Source organism: Nicotiana tomentosiformis, chromosome 7 (genome assembly GCF_000390325.3).
Source record: "Nicotiana tomentosiformis chromosome 7, ASM39032v3, whole genome shotgun sequence".
Lineage (NCBI taxonomy): Eukaryota > Viridiplantae > Streptophyta > Magnoliopsida > Solanales > Solanaceae > Nicotiana > Nicotiana tomentosiformis.
In genome coordinates this window covers 74,957,753-74,978,643 of record NC_090818.1, presented here as the reverse complement: position 1 = coordinate 74,978,643, position 20,891 = coordinate 74,957,753, and the positions used below count along the sequence as shown (strand labels likewise).

Below are 20,891 nucleotides of genomic sequence, written 5' to 3'. Positions count from 1 at the left end.
AAGTAGGGAGACTATTTGTATATGGTAAAATATGCTATGGCACGTGGCCGTCCAAAAAAGGGACACGTGGAACCCAAGACGGGGGGATGGCCAAAGACCGAAGGCAACCGTTTCGTTTGTCACCGGAAAGAATAACACTCATAAAGGTGTGATAAATGCTCTTCGCCCGGTAGCATTTAGTAGAGAATATTCCATGGCATTAAGAGCAATTACCCGTTACAGGGAATTTGGCATTTATGTTCATCGTTACACAATTTCATCAATGCCCCTCATAATTGACATTAAAGAAGGTCACGATCATAGGACCTCCTTCATAGCTATAAATAGTGAGCTCAATTGTCATTATAAAGGACACGAATTTTCTGGCAAACTTACGCTACATTCTATACAAAGCTCAATACAATCTTATCTTCTTACTTTTTGATTTCGTTGTTGTTGTGCCCGGAAACCTTGTTCCCGGAACTGTTGCTTCTGTTGTTTCGTCTATATCCTAAGGCTAAGTATTGCATAATTCTTCGATTATTTTATTATTTCAGGATCAAATTAATTCATTTGTCTAGAAACCACATATAAATTCAACTGTACCATTTTACGGGTAAACAATATGGTATATGAATATCATCTGTACAACATTATCTTGTAAGATAAAGACATACACTCCATGGGAAAGGAGAAAATGTTGTAGCACATGTTTTCATACAATGTGTGTAAATGTCGACCAAAACGGTTAACATAAGTTTTATCTCGACTTATTGTTGTGTGAGACCCCAAATTGAGTACCCTCACGACTCCTATCAGTGGTTGAAAGCTTGATTCGATGTTCGCTATCTTAGCATACTACCAAATGACCATGAGAGATTCGGTTTAGCGGAGCATGACAAGAAAAGCGACTTGAATTCAAGTTAACAGACTCGTGAGAAGAGGAAGATCACTGATGGAATCTCATTTCGTAGTGTTTGCTGGTACCGGTTTATGACTTACGGGTCATGATTGTGAACACAAGAAACTGTGATACATGAGATTTCGAGAAGGTATCGATGTAATTCAAGTGATCTAGGGAACTGAGCACACTTTGTATGATCTACTTGAAGATTTTCATGACAACGAGAAGCTATATATTCCTAATAGATGTATAGACGTGCTCTCATAGTATGTTGGTTGCACAGTCTATTTATCTAGTATGAAATGATGCAAAAGAATTTAAAGGAGAGTATGTTTTCCTTAGCTTGGTGGAGTTAGCGCACTCTCTTGTGTGTTAGTAGGAGATGTTGGAAAAAGCTATTGGGCCGGATCCACCCAAAAGGGTGCTAATTGGCCCCTTAGCCCATTAGCTAGTGCTCCTCCTAAAACTTATATATAACAGCATTATAGGTATTGGAAAAGACAACGCTTTTCCATTCTATATGACGACGGCTAGGGTTTATGAAAAAAAACTCTTTGCATCTCTGAGGGGATATCTAGGTTGTCGAAACCAATGAATTTTTCACTTTGAATTGACCGGTAATTTAAGACGTGGTTGAAACAGACGATCAGCTTCCGCGAGAAAAACTCGTAAGTCTCCTAGCTAGTATTTATAGGTTAAATACTACATTGCCTTTCTCATCATTGTAGCCATCAATATAGCATTTTCAAGCTTCACATGGTCCATACAACTTCTTCGGTAACAGGTGGAGGACGAAGTGCAAAAGAGAATTTTGGTTAAAAGAGTCGGGTTGCTTAATTTCTCCTCAAGATAAAAAAAAAAAACAAGAGACAAAATGGTAAAAACTCCTAGTACTTGTCAGATTACGTTTCGCTTAAATCACCGTCTTTTATTGTACTGAAGATATAGTAGAAGTAAGTCGAAACTAGCAAGCTGGTTTATGAAAACCAATGGAAATGGTTGGAAGACAACGAATGATTCGTCTCTTATTATAATTATATAGTAGTAATATATTTGAAACCACATAATTTGGATGACGTAGAAAATTCCCCAAGGTTCTTTTCAGGCAACCACAAAAGCACTAGATGAACCTGTAAAATGCTTAACTGAACCCAAAAGAGCCTTTGCAGCACCAAAATGTCTGATTTTATATACACCTGAAGCAGCTAAATCCGGTATTCTCCATTCGATTGTCGCCTTACTTCGAGTGCTGAGTTTAGCAGGTCTTGACCATATAAAGCGAAGGCAGAAGTCATCATCATCATAAGCAGGAACCCAAGTGTCCTTTCCTTGAAGAATCTCAACAAGAGCAAATGTACCCTCAGTCATGAGATCATTTCTGGGGCATGCTGACCAAAAAGAAACAGTGACAAGGTCACCCCTCTTGAAGGCAGAACTTTGAGGAACATCGGTAATTAAATCCCCAAATTTGGAACCAAGTGGTGTCGCATCCATTACAACTGGCGGCAACAAGCTTATCTGCTTTCCTAGCAAATTAGGGGGTTGAGGGCCTGCTTGCAAGGTCTGTCCTGTGATGAGAGCAGCTGCTAGCGTCTTGAACTGTTGGATGTAAGCGCTAAGTGTATGTGGACCATACAGTGTAGACGCACCCTAAAAAAATTTCACAAAGAAAGTTTAGATCAACAGTACAGCAACTTATTGAACATTTGAAATGCTAGTTCCAAGGGACAACCAACCGATGATATTAACATGCCAAAAGAGATTCTTTAATTTTTAGCCATAATGTCCTAATTTCAGAAGAGAAAAGCAGAAAAACAAATTTTTGGTGTTGCTAAAACCACAAACATTCTGATAACAAATCAACTCCTCAGAGATCTTCTCCAGATATATTGACAGACTGCCTAATAAGACCGGGGGAAAATAAGCTAGCAGCAGAGAGCGATTGCAACTAAAATGACGAACCTAGATTTCAGAGTTTGAAGAGCATCAAGGTGTAGTCATAGGAGTGTGCCGTATAAAGAAACTTTTTTATGAAATGAGAATCATAGACGTTTTATTTCCCACACAAGAAAATCCATTTTCCTTATGCTTAATCTCATTGTGAATAGATATCACTGGAGTCAGTTTTATTGTTGACTGTATTTACAACCTTACTTTATGGGATACCAATTCCTTTTATTTTTTCCTTGATTCTTCAAATTGGATGGGGATAGAGGGTTTAATTGCTTTAGGTTTAGTAATGTACAACGAGTATAGAAGGCTGTACTAATGTGCAATTATATAAGACTTCCTCTGAACATTTATAATATAATGCACTGTATTATCTAATCAACTGACCTCATATCTCTGTATCTGGTACTCCTCAAAGGTCGTTATATATTGCGAATATGTATTAGTCAACCCAGCTATCACAACATGAATATTGCTATCAAACTCCTTGGTACCCCCACTTGCGAGCACCATCTTCACAGCATCTCGCAGACGTCTTCCCGCCATGGTACTGAATTCTGTTTTGTGCATAAAAAGAAGATTTATGTGAAGTGTGAGAAGAAATCTAAGAATCTTCTGCATAAGAAATCACCAGAAAAAACATCTTTCTTTCTAGATGCCCTAGGTGATACTGAACAATTTGGCAGAAATTTCAAGGATGATAAATGCATTATTTTAATGGAAAGATGTCACATTTACCTCTCTACTGTCGGAAATAAGCTATATCTATCTTTCGTTTCAATTTCTTAGATGACACCCCCTCTACTGTCGGAAATAAGCTATATCTACCCTTCTTTTCAATTTATTAGTATAACTACCCCTACCGTCATACTTTTGGATCATATTTGCCCCCCAACCCATTAAATGGCTTGGTTCCATCTTAAAAAAGACACGTGGCTGGCCCTTTTTGGATAAAAAGGACCCACCCCAGTTCTAATTTAAACCCACCCAACCCATACTAATGATCCACCTCTTTGCCCCCCCCCCCCCACAACAACCCCCCCAACAAAAAAAACAAATACAAATACAAATAGAAATACTCCAGAGTTATCATCTTCCGTTTCAGTGCCGCCACCACGTAGCTTCAACTTATGGAATTTCATTAAGCGTGAAAATGCTGCTTTCTTTTCCTTTTATAGACTTCGATAATGTCATGAAGCGGCAACCACAAGAGGATCCCAAGCATCTACACAGTGAGGGCTGTTCTTCCGAGGATAAGCATGAGCCGCAGAGTTCCTTCTCTTTGAAGATTGATAATATTACTATCATCAATTTTCTAGTTTTCATTTTATTACTTTTCATTTTCTCCCATGGTGAGATTTTATTCTTTAGTGGGGATATTGTTCATAGAGATGTGAGTCATCAAGAAGAAAAAGTCGGTATAGGGTTGCTTTTCTATTTTTGTGTTGAGTACATCAATGGTGTTGTTTAGTAAACTGGAGTTCATAGACTTGCTGATAATTCTAATGGTAGACAAATTGCTGCATCTGAACTTAAGTAGATGAACAAAGAAGAAGGGAAGGAATTTAAGTGAGAGGGGTATTTGGATGGGGCTGGGTTAATAATTAGGGCTGAGTGAGTTTTAATTTAAATTTGGGCGAGTCTTTTTAACTCATTGTAGGTGTGCCACGTGTTAAATATATGTTTAGATGCAAGATTTAACGGGTGGGGGCAAATATGATCCAAAAGTATAACGGTAGGGATAGTTATACTAAGAAACAGAAACGGAGGGTCAATATAGCTTATTTTCGATAGTAGAGGGCTAAATATGACCCTTTTCCGTGATATTAATTACTTCATTACAGTATGCAGCGCCCACAGAGAGTCAGCATTTAATGGAAAGGACAGAATTAAGGTCAGAGGAACCTACTAAAGATCACTTGTAAGGGTTACTCATTCAATATACAATAAATTATTATATGGTAGCTGATGGAACCAAAACGAAGCGGAAAAACATGTACAGTATGTAATCAGTTCAAGGTAAGGAACTGGGAAACTAAACCATATAAGCATTCTTGCTAGTTCGAGTTATGTCTAAAGAAAACCCAATGAGAAAAGAGATTCGAATCATTGGTTGATACCTCCAGGTACACTGAGAATAACCAGCTGCCCTATTCTTAGAATCTGAACAGGAAGTATTGAAGGCTGCAAAAAAAAAAGGACAAAGGAACTGATCATTGAACATTATGAACAGGAAATCATGTAGAAGGCTTCTGGTATTGTAGTAGGTGGTTTTCTCATTTAGCAATTGTTCCAAGTGTTGAAGCCAAAAGGCCAAGTATGGCAAGTAATTAGCAAGACAAATGAATCATATGTTACCAGCAATTCATAAAATACCATATTGTTGAGCAGGACAGCCCATCACTCTCTTTCTTTTATCAAACTCCAAATGTTTCTTTTACTCACTTAGCAACAGTACTGAGTCCAAACCTTCTCATCATTAGCACGAAATACAGACAGCACAATTATTTCTCCCTCTCCTCTTATATGTGCACGTGCATATGGTTAGAGTGAGATTAAAATGGTAAAGTAACACAGTTTATGGATTTCAAGTTGTACAGGCTAAGTTGTCAACTGATAGTGGTAGGATAATAAACAAATTTCTACTTCTGCCCTCAAATTTTGAAATGTGAACAATAGAGCAAGCAATATGTGTTCAATAATGCTAAAGTATTTTAACATATTTGAGATTCTGAACAATGTTTTTTGAATCAGGCACTGGTTTAGCAACTTAATAGGAAACCCTTCCTGACAAAAAGATCAAGTATTCAATTTAGCTTCAAACCACAAGCACACAAGTATTTTACCCATAGAAACTTGAGGCAGAAGAACAGATATTTGTTAAATATTTTACAAAGTATGGGACAGAAGAAGAAAGCTGCTTACTGCCCAATCATAGGGCTCCTTCATTTCACCCGTATCAAGCAAAATGGGCTTGGGATGTTGACACTTTATTTGTTCACTGCCTGGTGTTTTAAGCAAGTTTCGCACCAACCTCCAAAAAACATTTCCCTGAAAATTTTTTCCAGAAGATGAGCAAACATAAAATAAGATCATTCACTCTGATTGATATAGGTCAAATAAAGAAGAGAATTCTTTTCAATACCTTGTCATCTCCCTGCTGAAAATCAAATGCTCCAGGTCCATCAGTTGTACCGGCAGCAAATGCAAACCCCATTGCAGCAGGACAGGTTTTAGCCGTCTCAATACCCGCACCCTCTTTTGGAATTGTCACCTCGAGATTGGAGAAGTCCACATAGGTGTGACGAAAGTCAACCTTCCCTTTTACTTGCTCTGTTACTTTATTGAAAAGCTCCACAGCTCTTTTAAATTGTCTCTCCCCAATGATGCGTGTGCTCTCAAATTCATCTGGGTATCTGCCACATAAGCAAAGGATGGCATTATGCTCAAAATACCAAAATAGGACTACGCAAAGATGGAAATTTTCCTAAACAAAAGTAATAGATTAACACATACCCTGGTCCTCGACCATAACATAACTCGTTCTTTCCACCACAAGTACTATGATTGAAGTCACAAGGCAGCCCTGTGTCTATGCAGAACGCACCGAGCACATTGGGACTGACATCACCACAGTTGGTTTGACAAAAAGCAGAAACAAATCTCGGCCTATCAGCCAACCTGAAGGCACTCCTGACACGTCTGGCGACACTCATCAACCTGGTGACTGGCTTACCTGGAGAAGACTGGAAAGAAGCAGCAAGTTCTAGTAGCTCATGATCTGCATGTTGTTAAAATCTGATTAACGAGTGTCTTAGTTATGAAACGATTAACTTTCTCAACTTCTTCACCAGCAATATAGTATTTTTTGCTTCTGGGCTTGCTCTTATTTACATTATTCTATTTATCCCAAATAGCAATAAGACCTACAATGTTATATGGTATTGAATGTTGGGCCGTTAAAATCCAACATATTCATAAGATGAGTGTTGCAAAGATGCGGATGCTAAGATGGATGTGCGGTCATACAAGATTAAATAAGATGAAGGTGCAAGTAGTACGAATTGAGGATAAAATGAGAGAAGGTCGCTTGAGATGGTTTTGGTCATATCCTGCCTTGGCCTACATATGCACAGGTCCATAGGTGTGAAAGTATGGTGATAGAAGGTGTTAAAAGGGGAAGGAGTAGACCTAAAATTACGTGAAAAGAATTTGTATTGAAAGATCTACAAATTCTTGAAACTAATGCAGACTTAGCTAGAGAAAGGATATAATGGAAGAAAATGAAGCATCCTAGAAATCTCAACTCTATTCAAGGACAAGGACGAAGCTTTGGAATCTCAAATAGGGCCTTTAATAAGATCTCAAGCTAAAGAGTTCCAAAACAAGGTCACTGGACTTCAAGTGCAAATAAAGAAGTTGTTAATTGGGAGGAAGAGCTCAAGGATAAAGGATATGAATCAGCTAGGTGTTACAATTATTTTATGTCCCAAATTCATGTCCATGAAGAGGTGGATTGGAGCCCAAGAGACATCCTTTGAAGAAGATCCAAATCAGTCCACTTTTGGATCAATTTAGTACCTAAAATGTGTCCAAACTTGCAGCCCAAGAAGTCTTAACTGAAGCCACGTTTTTAGAACTTAAAAAGGACTTACTTGCTGCACAAGAAGGGTACAATGAGCGTGCTAGAAGTTGGTGCCAAGTTGCTTGCAAGTTGTCTTGAAGATTTTCAAGATTTTCAAGATCCTATCCAAGATTGGTTTGGGACTTTCAAGATCATATCCTAGATTGATTTTAACTTATTTCCATATATTTTGTTACTAGCTTTATTGCTATCCTAGGTAGTTAAGGTCATGTTTTCATTTTCCTAAGATTGTTGGAATTACTTTGCAAGATTGACTTGGTTTTTGTTTCCTAGTGTTTTTCCTTTTCTTAAGGTAGTTGGACTTGTTGTCCAAAGTAGTTTAGGACTGTATTTCCTTATTTTTTTAGACTTATTTTCATGACCCCCTCCTACCTATATAAGAGGTGTCTTCTTTGTTTTTAGACATAGATTGTTTTTAAAATTAGATTATTACAGACTATCATCAATAAAAATTGTGAGATTCTTCTTGCACTCTTGTGTGTCGCTACTCTTGGATTTATTCTTCAGCCTTCAAGACTCAACTTCAGGTGGCAAAATTAAACTCTTTCTGAAATCTTAGATCACTTCTAGGTACTCAAGAAAGGCGATAGATTTAGGTTTATTGTTGTTCTTGTTATTCTAAAAGATCGGGTTTTACAATCTACTCGTCTTTAATTTTCTATCAAAGGCGGTTAGTTCTTCGTTGGCTAATTGGTGTTGTTAGGATTCAACAACAAGAATAGATCTCTTAAATTTTAGAAACTCTTTCTTGAATTCAATCTATCTTTAATTTTCGTTTCTTTATTTTCTTCTAGCTTCTGCACGTTTCATGATTTTCTTGATTTTTCCTTTAGTAATTCTTGGACCCCTAACGAGATGTTATCAAGTGGTATCAGAGCATCGGGTAACCAAGATTTCAACCTTGATAATCTTGGGAGGTTCTTGAACAAAAAAAAAACAAAAAAACGAAAATATCTGCCAAAAAAAAAAGAAAATCAAAAGTGTTATTGCTCAATTAGTTTCAGAGTTCAAATGTCATTTGGTTTCCAAGTCAAGAAAGGAAACAAGAAGATGGGATCCTAATTCTTGAAGATTAAAGTAACTTTTTCCTTATTCTTTTGGCTTAAATTCTTTCCTTTTTCTTTTCCTACTAACCAATTCCTATTCTTTCTAGGTTTGGTCTTTCACTTTCCTTTACTTTTTGTTTTTCTAACTCCTTATTTTTATCACTACGGGTTATGACTAGTAATGTTCATTAATAAATCTAAAGATTAACAACAAAGAATTGCTTTGAGTGAAAAAAGGCAAGAGATGTGAGATACATATTTGAGAAAAAGCCAAACTTGAGAGATACATATTTCTTCTAATCTTTGTTCAAGATGCCTCAAACAGATAGGTAGTTATGAAGAAAGGAGGCGAGCTATGACTCAACAACTTGAAAAGTCGAACTTACAGTATGCCGAATGGAAAGAAGAAGATGGTAGCGAAGATGAGAGATTGACCCTACGTGTTGGCGGAATTAAGGGGGGAAACAATGTAACTTGAATAACATGGTCCATCAATTCCGAATGATGTCCACATAAAATGGCAGAGATGAACGCCACCATAGCTGAGCTAAGGAGGGCAAACCCCGTTAATATAGATGACTTAAGGAGGGTCAATCGAAACTCGAGGTCTCAAGTTAGGAGACAAGTTGTTCGAGCTCCTAATGTCCAACAAGAGGAGGATCAGTTTGGCGACTTTGAGGATGAGTTTGAAGAAATTCATCAAAGAAGAAAGAAGGGAACCACGAGCTAGAGTTGAGGATGACAACATTAGTAGCATCAAGATGAAGATACCATCTTTCAAGGAAACAAGAGATCCAGAGTTATACCTTAATTAGGAGAGAAAAATTGAAGCCTCTTTAACTGCCACAACTATTCTGAGGGTAAGAAGGTTAAACTTGTTGTTGTTGAGTTTTCTAACTATGCTGATGTTTGGTGGTAAAAGCTTACTAGGGACAGATTGCAAGAGGAACAAGCACGCATTGCTACTTGGACTTAGATGAAGAGGGTGATGAGAAAGAGATTTAAGCCATCACATTTTCAGAGAGAGATACAACAGCATCTTCAAACTTTGAAGCAAGAGTCCATGTATGGCTATGATCCAAGCTCATTGTAAGGAGGAGGAGGCTACTATGGCTGATGTTTGGTGGTAAAAGCTTACTAGGGACAGATTGCAAGAGGAACAAGCACGCATTGCTACTTGGACTTAGATGAAGAGGGTGATGAGGAAGAGATTTAAGCCATCACACTTTCAGAGAGAGATACAACAGCATCTTCAAACTTTGAAGCAAGAGTCCATGTATGGCTATGATCCAAGCTCATTGTATGGAGGAGGAGGCTACTATGGCTGATGTTTGGTGGTAAAAGCTTACTAGGGACAGATTGCAAAAGGAACAAGCACGCATTGCTACTTGGACTTAGATGAAGAGGGTGATGAGGAAGAGATTTAAGCCATCACACTTTCAGAGAGAGCTACAACAGCATCTTCAAACTTTGAAGCAAGAGTCCATGTATGGCTATAATCCAAGCTCATCGCATGGAGGAGGAGGCTACTATGGCTAGATTTCTTAATGGTTTAAATAGAGATATTGTTGATGTAGTGGAGTTACAACAATATGCAAATTAGATAAGTTAGTTGAATTGGATGTAAAGATAGAAAGACAAAACAAAAGGAGATAGCAATCTAGCTCATGGAGAAGCCGGCCTACTACTACTCCAAAGAAGCAAGGGCCGAAATCTAAGGAGAAACCTACTCCCAAATTCCATAAAGACAAGGCCAAGAGCAAATTGGAATCCAAGGAGTGGAGTAAGAGAGTGCATGTTGATATCCCTAATAGAGGAAAAATGAGAGGTTGTGTTGAGTGAAGAGATTGGGCTGTCAAGTAAGGAAAAAAGTGAGCTTCAGAGAAGAAAAGAGAGAAGGACATGAGATAGAAAAAGGTTGTGAGGTAGAGAGAGAAAAACAAGAGGATTTGAGTGAAGAAAAAGGAAAAAACTTTGGTGAGAGAAAAGAGGCTAAGAGTGAGAAAAGAATTAGTCTTGTGATAAAATCAAAAGGGAGTATAAGTGAGGAAATTGTTTACTACCTAACCCATTAAATCTCTTGTTTTAGTTCGTGTGTTTTTGTGCAGCCAAGTATTGAAAGACCTTTTGAAAAGGGAGGTGAATCGCAAAAGATGGTGGCAAAGGATCCAATTGGATTCCAACATGAATTTGGTGAAGTCAATTCTTGTTAGACGGTAGAAGATAAAAGCTTGGTTAAATTCTTTATTATTGAACCTTTTGACTATTTTGATTCTTATTTACAGGTTTATGACATGGAGTTCCCTAAAGTCATTGTTGTAACGACCCGACCGTATGGTGATTTTGGTCTTAGGAGCGTGCCCGGACGTTGATTTGGAAGTCCGTAGGTCGTTTCGGCGTCAATTGGCGAAAGTTGGAAATTGGATGATTTTTGGGAAAATTTGACCGGGAATGGACTTTTTGATATCGAGGTCGGATTCCGATTCCAGAAGTGGGAGTACTGTTATGTCAATTATGACTTGTGTGCAAAATTTGAGGTCAATCGGACTTGATTTGATGGGTTTCAGCGTCGAATGTAGAAGCTTGAAGTTCTAAAGTTCACTAAGCTTGAATTAGGATGCGATTCGTGGTTTTAGCGTTGTTTGATATGATTTGAGGCCTCGAGCAGGTTCGTGTTATGTTTTGGGACTTGTTGGTGTGATTGGACGGGGTCCCGGGGGCCTCGGGTGTGATTCGGAGTGGTTTCGGACCAATTCTGGATGTTTTGGCTGTTGTTGTTGCTAGTTCTGGTTTTGTCCTTCGCGAACGCGAAGGGAGTCCCGCGTTCGCGAAGAAGGGTTTTTGGGCGGTTGATTTTTGTTCATCGCAAACACGACACAGGGGTCGCGAACGCGGAGAAGGGCCTGAGGAACCTACGCGAACGCGAAGGGGCGATCGCGAACGCGTAGAAGGAAAGGGGGAGCTGGGCCTGGAGCAGGTTGCCGTTCGCGAACGCGGCTCTTGGACCGCGAACGCGAAGGGGCAGGGGTCTGAGGCTTCGCGAACGTGGCGTAGGTGACGCGAACACGAAGAGGAATTTTGAGGCAGTGGCATTTGGCCTTCGCGAACGCGAGACGTTTCACGCGAACGCGAAGAAGGGTCGCCTGGGCAGTGTATAAGTTTGCCAAAACGGGTTTTGGCTCATTTTATCTCAATCTTCCATGGGAGCCAAACTAGGGGCGATTTTGGAGGAGCTTCTTCGTCACCCATCACAAGGTAAGTGATTCCCACCTATTACAAGTTAAATACTTGGTTTATATATGGATTTAAACATAGAAATTAGTAAAAATTTGGGATTTTATAGGAAAACTTAGAAATTGGTATTTTTGGATTTTGACAACGAAATTGGACATGGAATTGAGCATAAATCATATATTTGGGTTCGTAGTGTTATGGGTAATGATTATCTTCGGAAATTTTCGGAATCCGGGCACGTGGGCCCGAGGGTGAGTTTATCAATTTTCTGAGCGGAGTTAGAAATTGTTATAAATTGATTTATTATGAGTATTGGAGTATATGTTCATGGAATTTCACATTTATTTCCTAGTTTTGGAGCGACGGGCGCCGGTTTGAGTTGTTAGAAAAGCTTTGGAGCCGGTTATGGAACTGCGGAGTGAGGTAAGTATCTTTTCTAACCTTGTAAAAGGGAATTAACCCCATAAGTGAATTGATTTAATATGTGCTTCTATTTGTGGGGGCTGCGTACGCACGAGGTGACGAGAGTCCGTACGTAACTACTAATTATGCTTATGTCCGGGTAGTCTAGGACCCAAATCATGCTATACTTGCGATGTTTGCACCCTACTTGTTAATTTAATCACTTAAATCATATTGGAACTTGATAAAGGAATTGTAAAAGGTTAAATTTCATTTCCTTGAGTTTTGGACGGGTCACTTGACCGTTATGAGAATTGGTGTTTCTTTGAATATTAGCCTCTTAATAATCTTGAATCGGTTGCTTATAAAGTATTTTCTCTTCTCGTGGAGCGGGCTGAACGCCTCGGTAGCAGATAGATGCATCTATGGTTCGTGTCGTTCGACCCTCGGCAGTGCACAGTTTATATATTTGTATGTTGGATTGGGCCGTACGACCTCGGCATAATTCGTGCGTAATAATTCTTGGAGTCCAATTATAATTGATATTGTTTCATTGGCTTGAGAGATTAATTTGTTAAATGATGGAAATTAATTTGGGATTTACTATCAGTGAAAGAATTGTTTATCTATTTCTTGTTATTGAGTTTTCAGCTGTATTTACATAATCCATGCTTAATTATAATTTCGGTATTTTATTGTTAGCCCATAGTAAGTGTCGAAGTCGACCCCATCGTCACTACTTCTTCGAGGTTAGACTAGATACTTATTGGGTACACGTGTTTTACGTACTCATGCTACACTTGGTGCACATTTTGTGCAGGTACATATATGTCTAGTGGTCTTGTGGGCGCAGAGGCGCGACTATTGCGGGGACTTAGGTGAGTTGCATCCCATGTTACGAGTTCGCAGCACAAAGAGTCTCCATCAGAGTTATTTACATTCGCCTGTCTAATTTGTATTCCAGACAAATGTTGTATTTTATCATATTTCCTAGTTGATGCTCATGCACTTGTGACACCGGGTTTTGGGGGTTCCTACTGGATGTTTAGTATGGTAGTTCACGTAATTATCATTGTTTCATCCTGTAAATTCTATTTCATACTATTTAATTAATGAAAAATATGAGCTCAAAAGGAATAAAAATAAGTAATTAAGTGGATCAATCATCGTTGGCTTGCCTGACGGCGGCGTTAGGCGCCATCACGACCTATAGTGGATTTGGGGTCGTGACAATTGCTAAGTTGGACCGATGCATAAAAGAATACAAGGTGATGATGTTACATTGGTAAATAAGCCCAAGTATAGTATGTATAATTGGTTTATTCGCATTCTTGGGCTTTCTAGAACACGTAAGGTATCTTTGGAGGTAATGAACTGTACTCTTATTTCTTATGTTGGTGACTTTATTATTTTTGAGGATGATGATATTTTGATGCATATCAAGTCCTTAACTGTAATATCTAAATTCAAGTGCAAGAGTAATTTGCTTCCTTTTGAAATTGAGTATGACATAAATGATTATGTATTCCAACTTGGTGGAAAGAGGCATGAAATATATGAGAAGAGGCTTGCGAATGCGTTAAATGTTTCTTCATCTCTTATTCAAGTGTCTAACGATTTTCATGTGATAAATTGCTAGAATATGATTTTTGTTATGTGATGGGGAGTCATTCTTCAAGTCATATTGATTATGAACTTGTAAAAGTGTTTGCTACTAGTAAAGAGGATATACATGATTATTGTGACGCTAGTGATCAAATACTCTTTCTTGAACCTATCTATGACTCATTTTGTGACAGTTTGAGAAATTGTTTAGAATCCACTGATGTTGGGAATATTATTGGGAAAAGTTATGATCGTAATGTAATGAAATTTCTATTTGGATTTATGGGTTCTTCTAGCCTTCTTGAGAATTTATGTGCTTCTTTAAATAGCTTACATGCTATATCATAAAAGTGTCTTATTTGATACAAGTTGTAGAGATACTTGGTTAAATGGATGCTTGGCCAATTTTTTGTAATTTCTTTGTCATACACAATTTTGGACTACTTATTGGCAAAATTCAATTGGACATACAAGTCTCATTCCTTAGTGCATCTAAGAGAGATTTTTGTTATATTTATCTGAGTTGGTATATTTTTATTGGGATGATGTTGTCCATATGCTTCATAGGGGAGTATTTATACCTATCATGCTTAATTGAGTTAAGTGGACACATGGTCATTATCTTGTTTTATTCCTACAATTTTTTAGATTAGTGGATGCCATTTACTAGGGCATGTCTTCTTTTTCTTGCAAGGCCGAAATTTCGAGGACGAATTTTCTTCAAGAAGAGGGAAATGATAGCATCCTAGGAACCTCAACTCTATTCAAGGACAAGGATAAAGCTTTGGAATCTCAAAGAGGGCCTTTGCCAAGATCTCAAGTTAAAAGAGTTGCAAAACAATGTCATTGGACTTCAACTGCAAATAAAGAAGTTGTTAATTGGGAGTAAGAGCTCCGGGATAAATGATATAAATCAGCAAGGTGCTACAATTATTTTATGGCCCAAATTAATGTCCAAGAAGAGGTGGATTGGAGCTCAAGAGACATTCTTTGAAGAAGGTCCAAATCAGTCCATTTTTGGACCAATTTCGCACCTAAAATGTATCAAAACTTGCAGCCCATGAAGTCCTACATGAATTCACGTTTTTATAACTTAAAAAGGACTTACTTGCTGCCCAAGAAGGATACAATAGGCGTGTTAGAAATTCAGTGCCAAGTTGCTTGCAAGTTGCCTTCAAGATTTCCAAGATTTTCAAAATCCTATCCAAGATTGATTTGGGACTTTCAAGATCCTATCCTAGATTTGGCTTTAACTTATTTCCATATATTTTGGTACAAGATTTATTGCTTTCCTAGGTAGTTAAGGTTATGTTTTCGTTTTCTTAAGATTGTTGAAATTACTTTGCAAGATTGACTTGGTTTTTGTATTTTAGTGTTTTTCCTTTTCCTAAAGTAGTTGGACTTGTTGTCCAAAGTAGTTTAAGACTTTATTTTCTTGCTTTTTTAGCCTTAATTTCGTGATCTCTCCTACCTATATATAGGGTGTCTTATTTGTTTTTAGACTTAGATTTATTATAGAGATTCTTCTTGCACTCTTGTTTGTGGATACTCTTGGATTTATTCTTTTAACCTTCAAGACTCAACATAAGGTGGTAAGAATAAATTATTTTCGAATACTTAGATCATTTCAAGGTATTCAAGAAAAGCGATAGAGTTAGGTTTATTAGTAATTGTGAGGCCCCAATTCTTGACTAGAGGGGACACCAAAGGCCTCTGCCCTTCCATCTCTTGGATAGATAGAGAGGGAGGGCATAGCTTTTGGTTTTTTCATGCTGTCAAAGAGTTGAACAGCGGTGTTTTCGTGTGGTCAAAGATTTGAACAATGAAAATAGATGGTGAGTGCCTGATCGAATTGATCAGGTCATGTAGGAACAAGGTTCAAGTCTACCGATCTGTTAGGATACCTCAGCTGCATTCTTCTTCAGTGGATCCCTCTTGTTCCTGTTTAGTCAACTTCATTTCTGAAGTTGTTTCTATTTCTACATCTGTTTCTTCCTCACTTTCCACCCTTTCTTCTGTTCTTGAAGTCTTTTCTAGAATTTCCACATATCCTTTATTTATTGTTTTCTGTTTCTTGTTCAATCTTTGTTTTTGCTATCAGCATTTCTTTAAGTTCTTTATCCAAGTCTTGGTTCTCTAACCGACTAACCCGATTCTTATCGAGACATTTTAGGACGTCCCTAAATGGAAAGAATGTCATATGAATTCATATGGAATAGAGGAAGTAATATGAACTATGTCATATAAATTCATATGGAATAGAAGAAGTAATATGAACTTTTTATGAAGGAAAAATATTCCATTTAAGAAATGACATCAAGAACTTTGAAAGAACCGAAGACGAAAAGGGTCAAATATTTTAGAATAAAAGGGGTATTTTATTTTCTTTTGATGATAAATAGGATGGAAGTCGAGGGGTACAACTATTCTTATAAACTATGTTAAGTCCTGCAAAGGGGAGACAAACTCAGCAATTACTTTTTGCCTAGAAGTATTTAGTAAAGCATAAAGAGTTTAAGTTCCTATTTTGTCCAATTTTGTGGTAGTTGGAATGTACTTCTATTTCCTAACTCTTCCGTACAAAATAGCTAAACAACCTTTCCATTTTTTTTCAACTTTTGCCCCTTTGATTTTTTCTCTCCTGTCAATTCAAACAACCCGAGCATTAACTCCAATGTCTAGGTAAATAGTCAATCCTGGGAATTTCTAACGAAGCATTGATAATTATGTTTACAGTTAGACACGACTACTTGATAAAAGTCATACATGTTGGGGAAAAAACCTTCCAGTTCTCATAGATATGATTCAGAGTCCTATGTTAATCAACCGACATGTTTCGCAAGACTTTTGAGTTCAGGTCTTTTCCAGCAAAGTCCATCAAATTCAATAAACCTATTAGCTTTGGCACCTCAACCTTCTGCAATTACCTCTTCCTCCAACCCCCACATTCCCTCCCGAACACCTAAAAACACCCTATCTCTCTACTTCAACCACCACAACTGTTCTCCCCAACCTCCACGAGGATTGGGAGTCTGGTAAAGCAACTAAGGACAGTATTAACAAAAACGGCACGACCGCTGAGCTAACTACTGGAATGGTAGCTCATGGGTATTTGAATTCAGAAGGAATTTTAACGACTGGGAGATAGAAAGGGTGGAGATGTTACTGAAGATTGCTGACAGCATTGCTTTGGATAGCCTGCAGTATGGTTCTTTGGTGTGGAAAGGCACCAGAGACTGGAAATTTACCGTTAAGTTAAGCTACCAAATATTGGTAAGGAGTATGACTGGCATTTATGGAAGTAGTGTGGAATGGCCATGGAAAATGATTTGGAAGACAAAGGCTCCAGTGAAAGTTCCTTGTTTTGGCTGGGTGGCTGCACATGAGGCCTGTTGACGCAGGATAAGCTGCAGACAAGAGGATTTAATGTATGTCACAGTTGCTATTTGTGCAAAGAGGAAGGGGATCAGTGAACCATTTATTACTACATTGCAAGTATTGTGTGGCAGATTTAACCTGTACAAAGTTCAATGGGTTACGCAAGCAAACGTCAGACAAGTTCCCTGTAGCTGGAAGAACTAAAGAATGAGGAAGCGACAAAAAAAGATATGGATGACCATTCCATTGTGCATAGCGTGGAGCATTTGGCTTGAAGAACCGAAGATGCTTTGACAGAAAGGAGGAAAACGTTTATTTAGTTAAAAACAGATGTATCCATTATTTGAAAAGTTGGTGCACTGCTGTTTTTGAAAATGATTCGGATGTAAGAACGTTACCAATAAAATTTCCTTTTACCTATCAAAAAAAAGAAGCAGCTAAGGACAGGAAACTTAGTTAAATCGTGTTACAATGTGTTTGGTTACTTCAATAACGGGACTAGAATAGCACAAGTCAAACAAGTCCAAGGTTAATGTTAATCCAGATAATATTGAGGTTTAAAGGAAATCAAACCCAATCGATTCACATAAAAGGTGCAAAATTCGCAGAGGAAAGTGCAATGTAAGTATAATTACTAGTAATTACAATTCAGCACTTTAGCTCTACTGTGATAATTCGTAATATGGAAAAGGAAAAGATCACTTACGCTTTCCATGAACAGTTGGTATGATGTTTGAGACTCTTCGGGGAAGTTCACGCACTTGAGATATGTTAAAGTTTGACGTTTCAGTACTTTTCTGATTGAACCAATCTTCCATAAACCGGGCAGCAGCTCCTTTGTTATCCCCACTAATCAAAGAGTTAGTTCGACTCATAGAAGTTCCATGAGTTGCAAACCAATTAAAGCTGCCTACTGGACCCCATTCATCATCAACAAACTTTAAAAGGGTCATTTCTTTGTCAACATCATACTTATATTTACTACGTTCCCCAGCAGGGTTATTCAAATAAGCACTAGGGCTACGATTCACACCAGCATCCAGTAGCTCCCCTGACAGCCAAAACTGAATTAGTATAATGCTGAGAAGAACTTGTTAATAACCCAAGAACTGTTAAAGTTTCTGCCATGGAATATATAGTTTTTTTTACTGTTGTAAAACTTGAAAAGAACACAAGCAGAAGCAAAAACACCAGTATTTGAGCAATTTAGTCAAATGCACACAACCCATCCACTAAAAAAAGCTGATTAAATAATACTAGTAATAAATATAACAGTAACAGATATTCTTAAAAAAAAAAACACCATAGTCCAGACGGATAAGATCAAAGAAAAGACTAAATATCAGCATGCTAATTCAAGTAGGTAAACAGTATGTTTACCCAATATACTTTCTCCTGGCAGCACTTAGCAATTCGGTTACATAATAGCATAAACAGAATGCAATAAACAACTAAGAGGACGGCAAACAACCATCAGAACAAAAAGTAAAATGACACATGATGAACAATTTTTAAGATGTAATAGGAGAAAACTAAAGCTGCAACCCTATGTCTCATTATCCAGCAAAAGATACAGAAGAAATCAACATCATCTTACCTTTATTGACAAATATTGATCCAGGTCGGAGGTTTTCATGAGCTTGTATGATACTTTGCTCAATCCCATCAACTAGAGCATCAAATGATTGACGGACAAAACCAAGAGATGTTACAATATACACTACGTATTGTAGATAACCACCAGGGCCAGCATGGGTGTGAATCCCACTAATAGCAACATTTTGTTCTGTGTAAAGGTTCCCATACCTGCAAAAGCAGCAGATACCACAAAATTTGTAATCAAACAAGAATAGTGCTTATTACACTATCAACCATGAAACTGAATCCAGTTAACATAACAAGATGTTAAGTTTTTGCATCTTGTCATGCTTGACAGATCCAGTTAAGGAGGGCATGAGTACCTAGCCTTCAATCTCTCAAGAACTTTGATGGTTACAAGCTGCGAGGCCATGCAAGCATCAAGGTTCACAAAAGCAACACGCCTCCCCTGAGGTTCAGCTACAATGAAGGTACGGGCTCGCAATCTGAAGTGGATGCCTGATGCAATCTGTTCCATGTTAGCATATCCCATCATGTTGACATCAGCAGCCGGCCCAGTAATATCATAGCTTCCAAGCCCGACTAAGTAATTAGAAGCTTCCGCTGCTCCCTTTCCATTCACTTGTGATAATAGCAACACCAACAGAGCCAACCAAATCATCCCTCCTGTGGATCTCCAAAACTCAATTTTGAGACAATCAGATACTCCCATCAAGTTAACGACACTGGCTTGCAGCTTAATCAGTTCAACACATCCTCCTAATCCTATGACAAAATAACAAGCTTTTGAAGATTCAACATACAAAATAATTGATTGCAGCTAAAGATCTATCCATTATCAGCTGGAGGAATGGGAAATCCTCCAAGATAGAAGGAAAACTTCACACTAAGCAGTTACAAGCTTTAGAAGTAAAATTCAAATCCTGTTAGCGATGAACAAGTAGTTAGGAAGACAAAAAAAACCAAAACATTCCATAAAAATGCAAGTTTTACAAGTAATATCAACACACTCGGGCCGGGCCCACGGGCAATTACCAACCACCATACAGGATATTAGTAATACCAATAGCAAGATGCCAGCATTTAAAAGTGAAGTGTAAAAGTTAAATTTAATTGAGATGACATAAATAAAGGTTTGAAGCCGACTACTGAAAGTATATGATTTATCACATGAAATCAATCAAATGGTACAACTGAAAGCAAAAAAACCGGACATCCAAAAACCCTTATTTAAAACTGAGCTAAGAAGTTACCCAGCAAATTGGAGAAGAAAGAAGATCTTCCTTCCACCTCAATAGGAGAATCTGAGGAAGAGGCGGTGCTAATAATAGCAATTCTCAGCTAGTCCGAGAGATATATATGATGAAGCAGAGTGGGAAATTTGTATGTATTATATATACGAAGGGGGAGAAAAAAACAGAACGGCAGTTGCGGAGGAGTGAAGTATGAGTTGCATATACTTTTTGGTTTGCATTTACACGTATTTATCCTACAAAATATAATTTTACGAAGCTTCCTTCAATTTCCTGCTACTGGGAATGTGACGTGTCTTCTTAATCAGATCCGGGTCCCTAGGTTTGCTGTAATCCATTCCCAAACAACCTTAAAATTATACTTATATTTATTTCATAGAAAGCTGTATACTGGTTAAATCGAGTTCATCGTGCATCCTAACCTCCGACAAAATAAGTCAGGCTCGAGATATGACAACAAGAGACCAAAATCGAGCCAAAGACTCACCGGGCCAGAACCCGGGGGCATGACGCCTGCCTTCGAGAATATAGCGGACATGGTCTCGGAATCGGTCTTAGCCTCGATCGACTTCGAAAGACATTGTCGGACAATCCAGCATAGCCAACAGAAGGCCAAAATATCCGTAACCGGCTGAATATTACGGCGGGATCTCGGCACGTATCGGTAAGGAACCGACAATCAGTGAATCAGAAGATTTTTTACCTTTTATAGAGTTGTACCTAAAATAGGACTCTCCTACTATATAAAGGAGGTATGATAATTCATGAAACACACTGTAACACAACTCAAAAGCAATTATATTATTATTTTCTTCGTTTCCAGCTCTTGTTCTTTTTCGTCTATACTGGTCTCAGTGAGCTCGGTTCGAGAGTGGCTATTTCATTAAAGCTGAGAC

The 20,891-nt window shown here is 38.1% G+C and overlaps 1 protein-coding gene across 1 annotated transcript; it reads right to left on the bottom strand.

Moving 5' to 3' along the window:
• Window positions 1–1,882: 1,882 nt before the first annotated feature.
• On the bottom strand, window positions 1,883–20,200 carry LOC104105803 (neutral ceramidase 2-like). The gene is made up of 10 exons (XM_009614196.4): window positions 19,996–20,200; window positions 19,105–19,509; window positions 18,741–18,949; window positions 17,850–18,194; window positions 6,350–6,614; window positions 5,979–6,249; window positions 5,759–5,884; window positions 4,954–5,017; window positions 3,221–3,390; window positions 1,883–2,533 (listed from the first exon to the last, which is right to left on the bottom strand). Exons 2-10 carry the CDS (start codon window positions 19,452–19,454, stop codon window positions 1,985–1,987), a joined length of 2,349 nt encoding a protein of 782 aa, XP_009612491.1. The 5' UTR covers window positions 19,455–19,509; window positions 19,996–20,200; the 3' UTR covers window positions 1,883–1,984.
• Window positions 20,201–20,891: the final 691 nt, after the last annotated feature.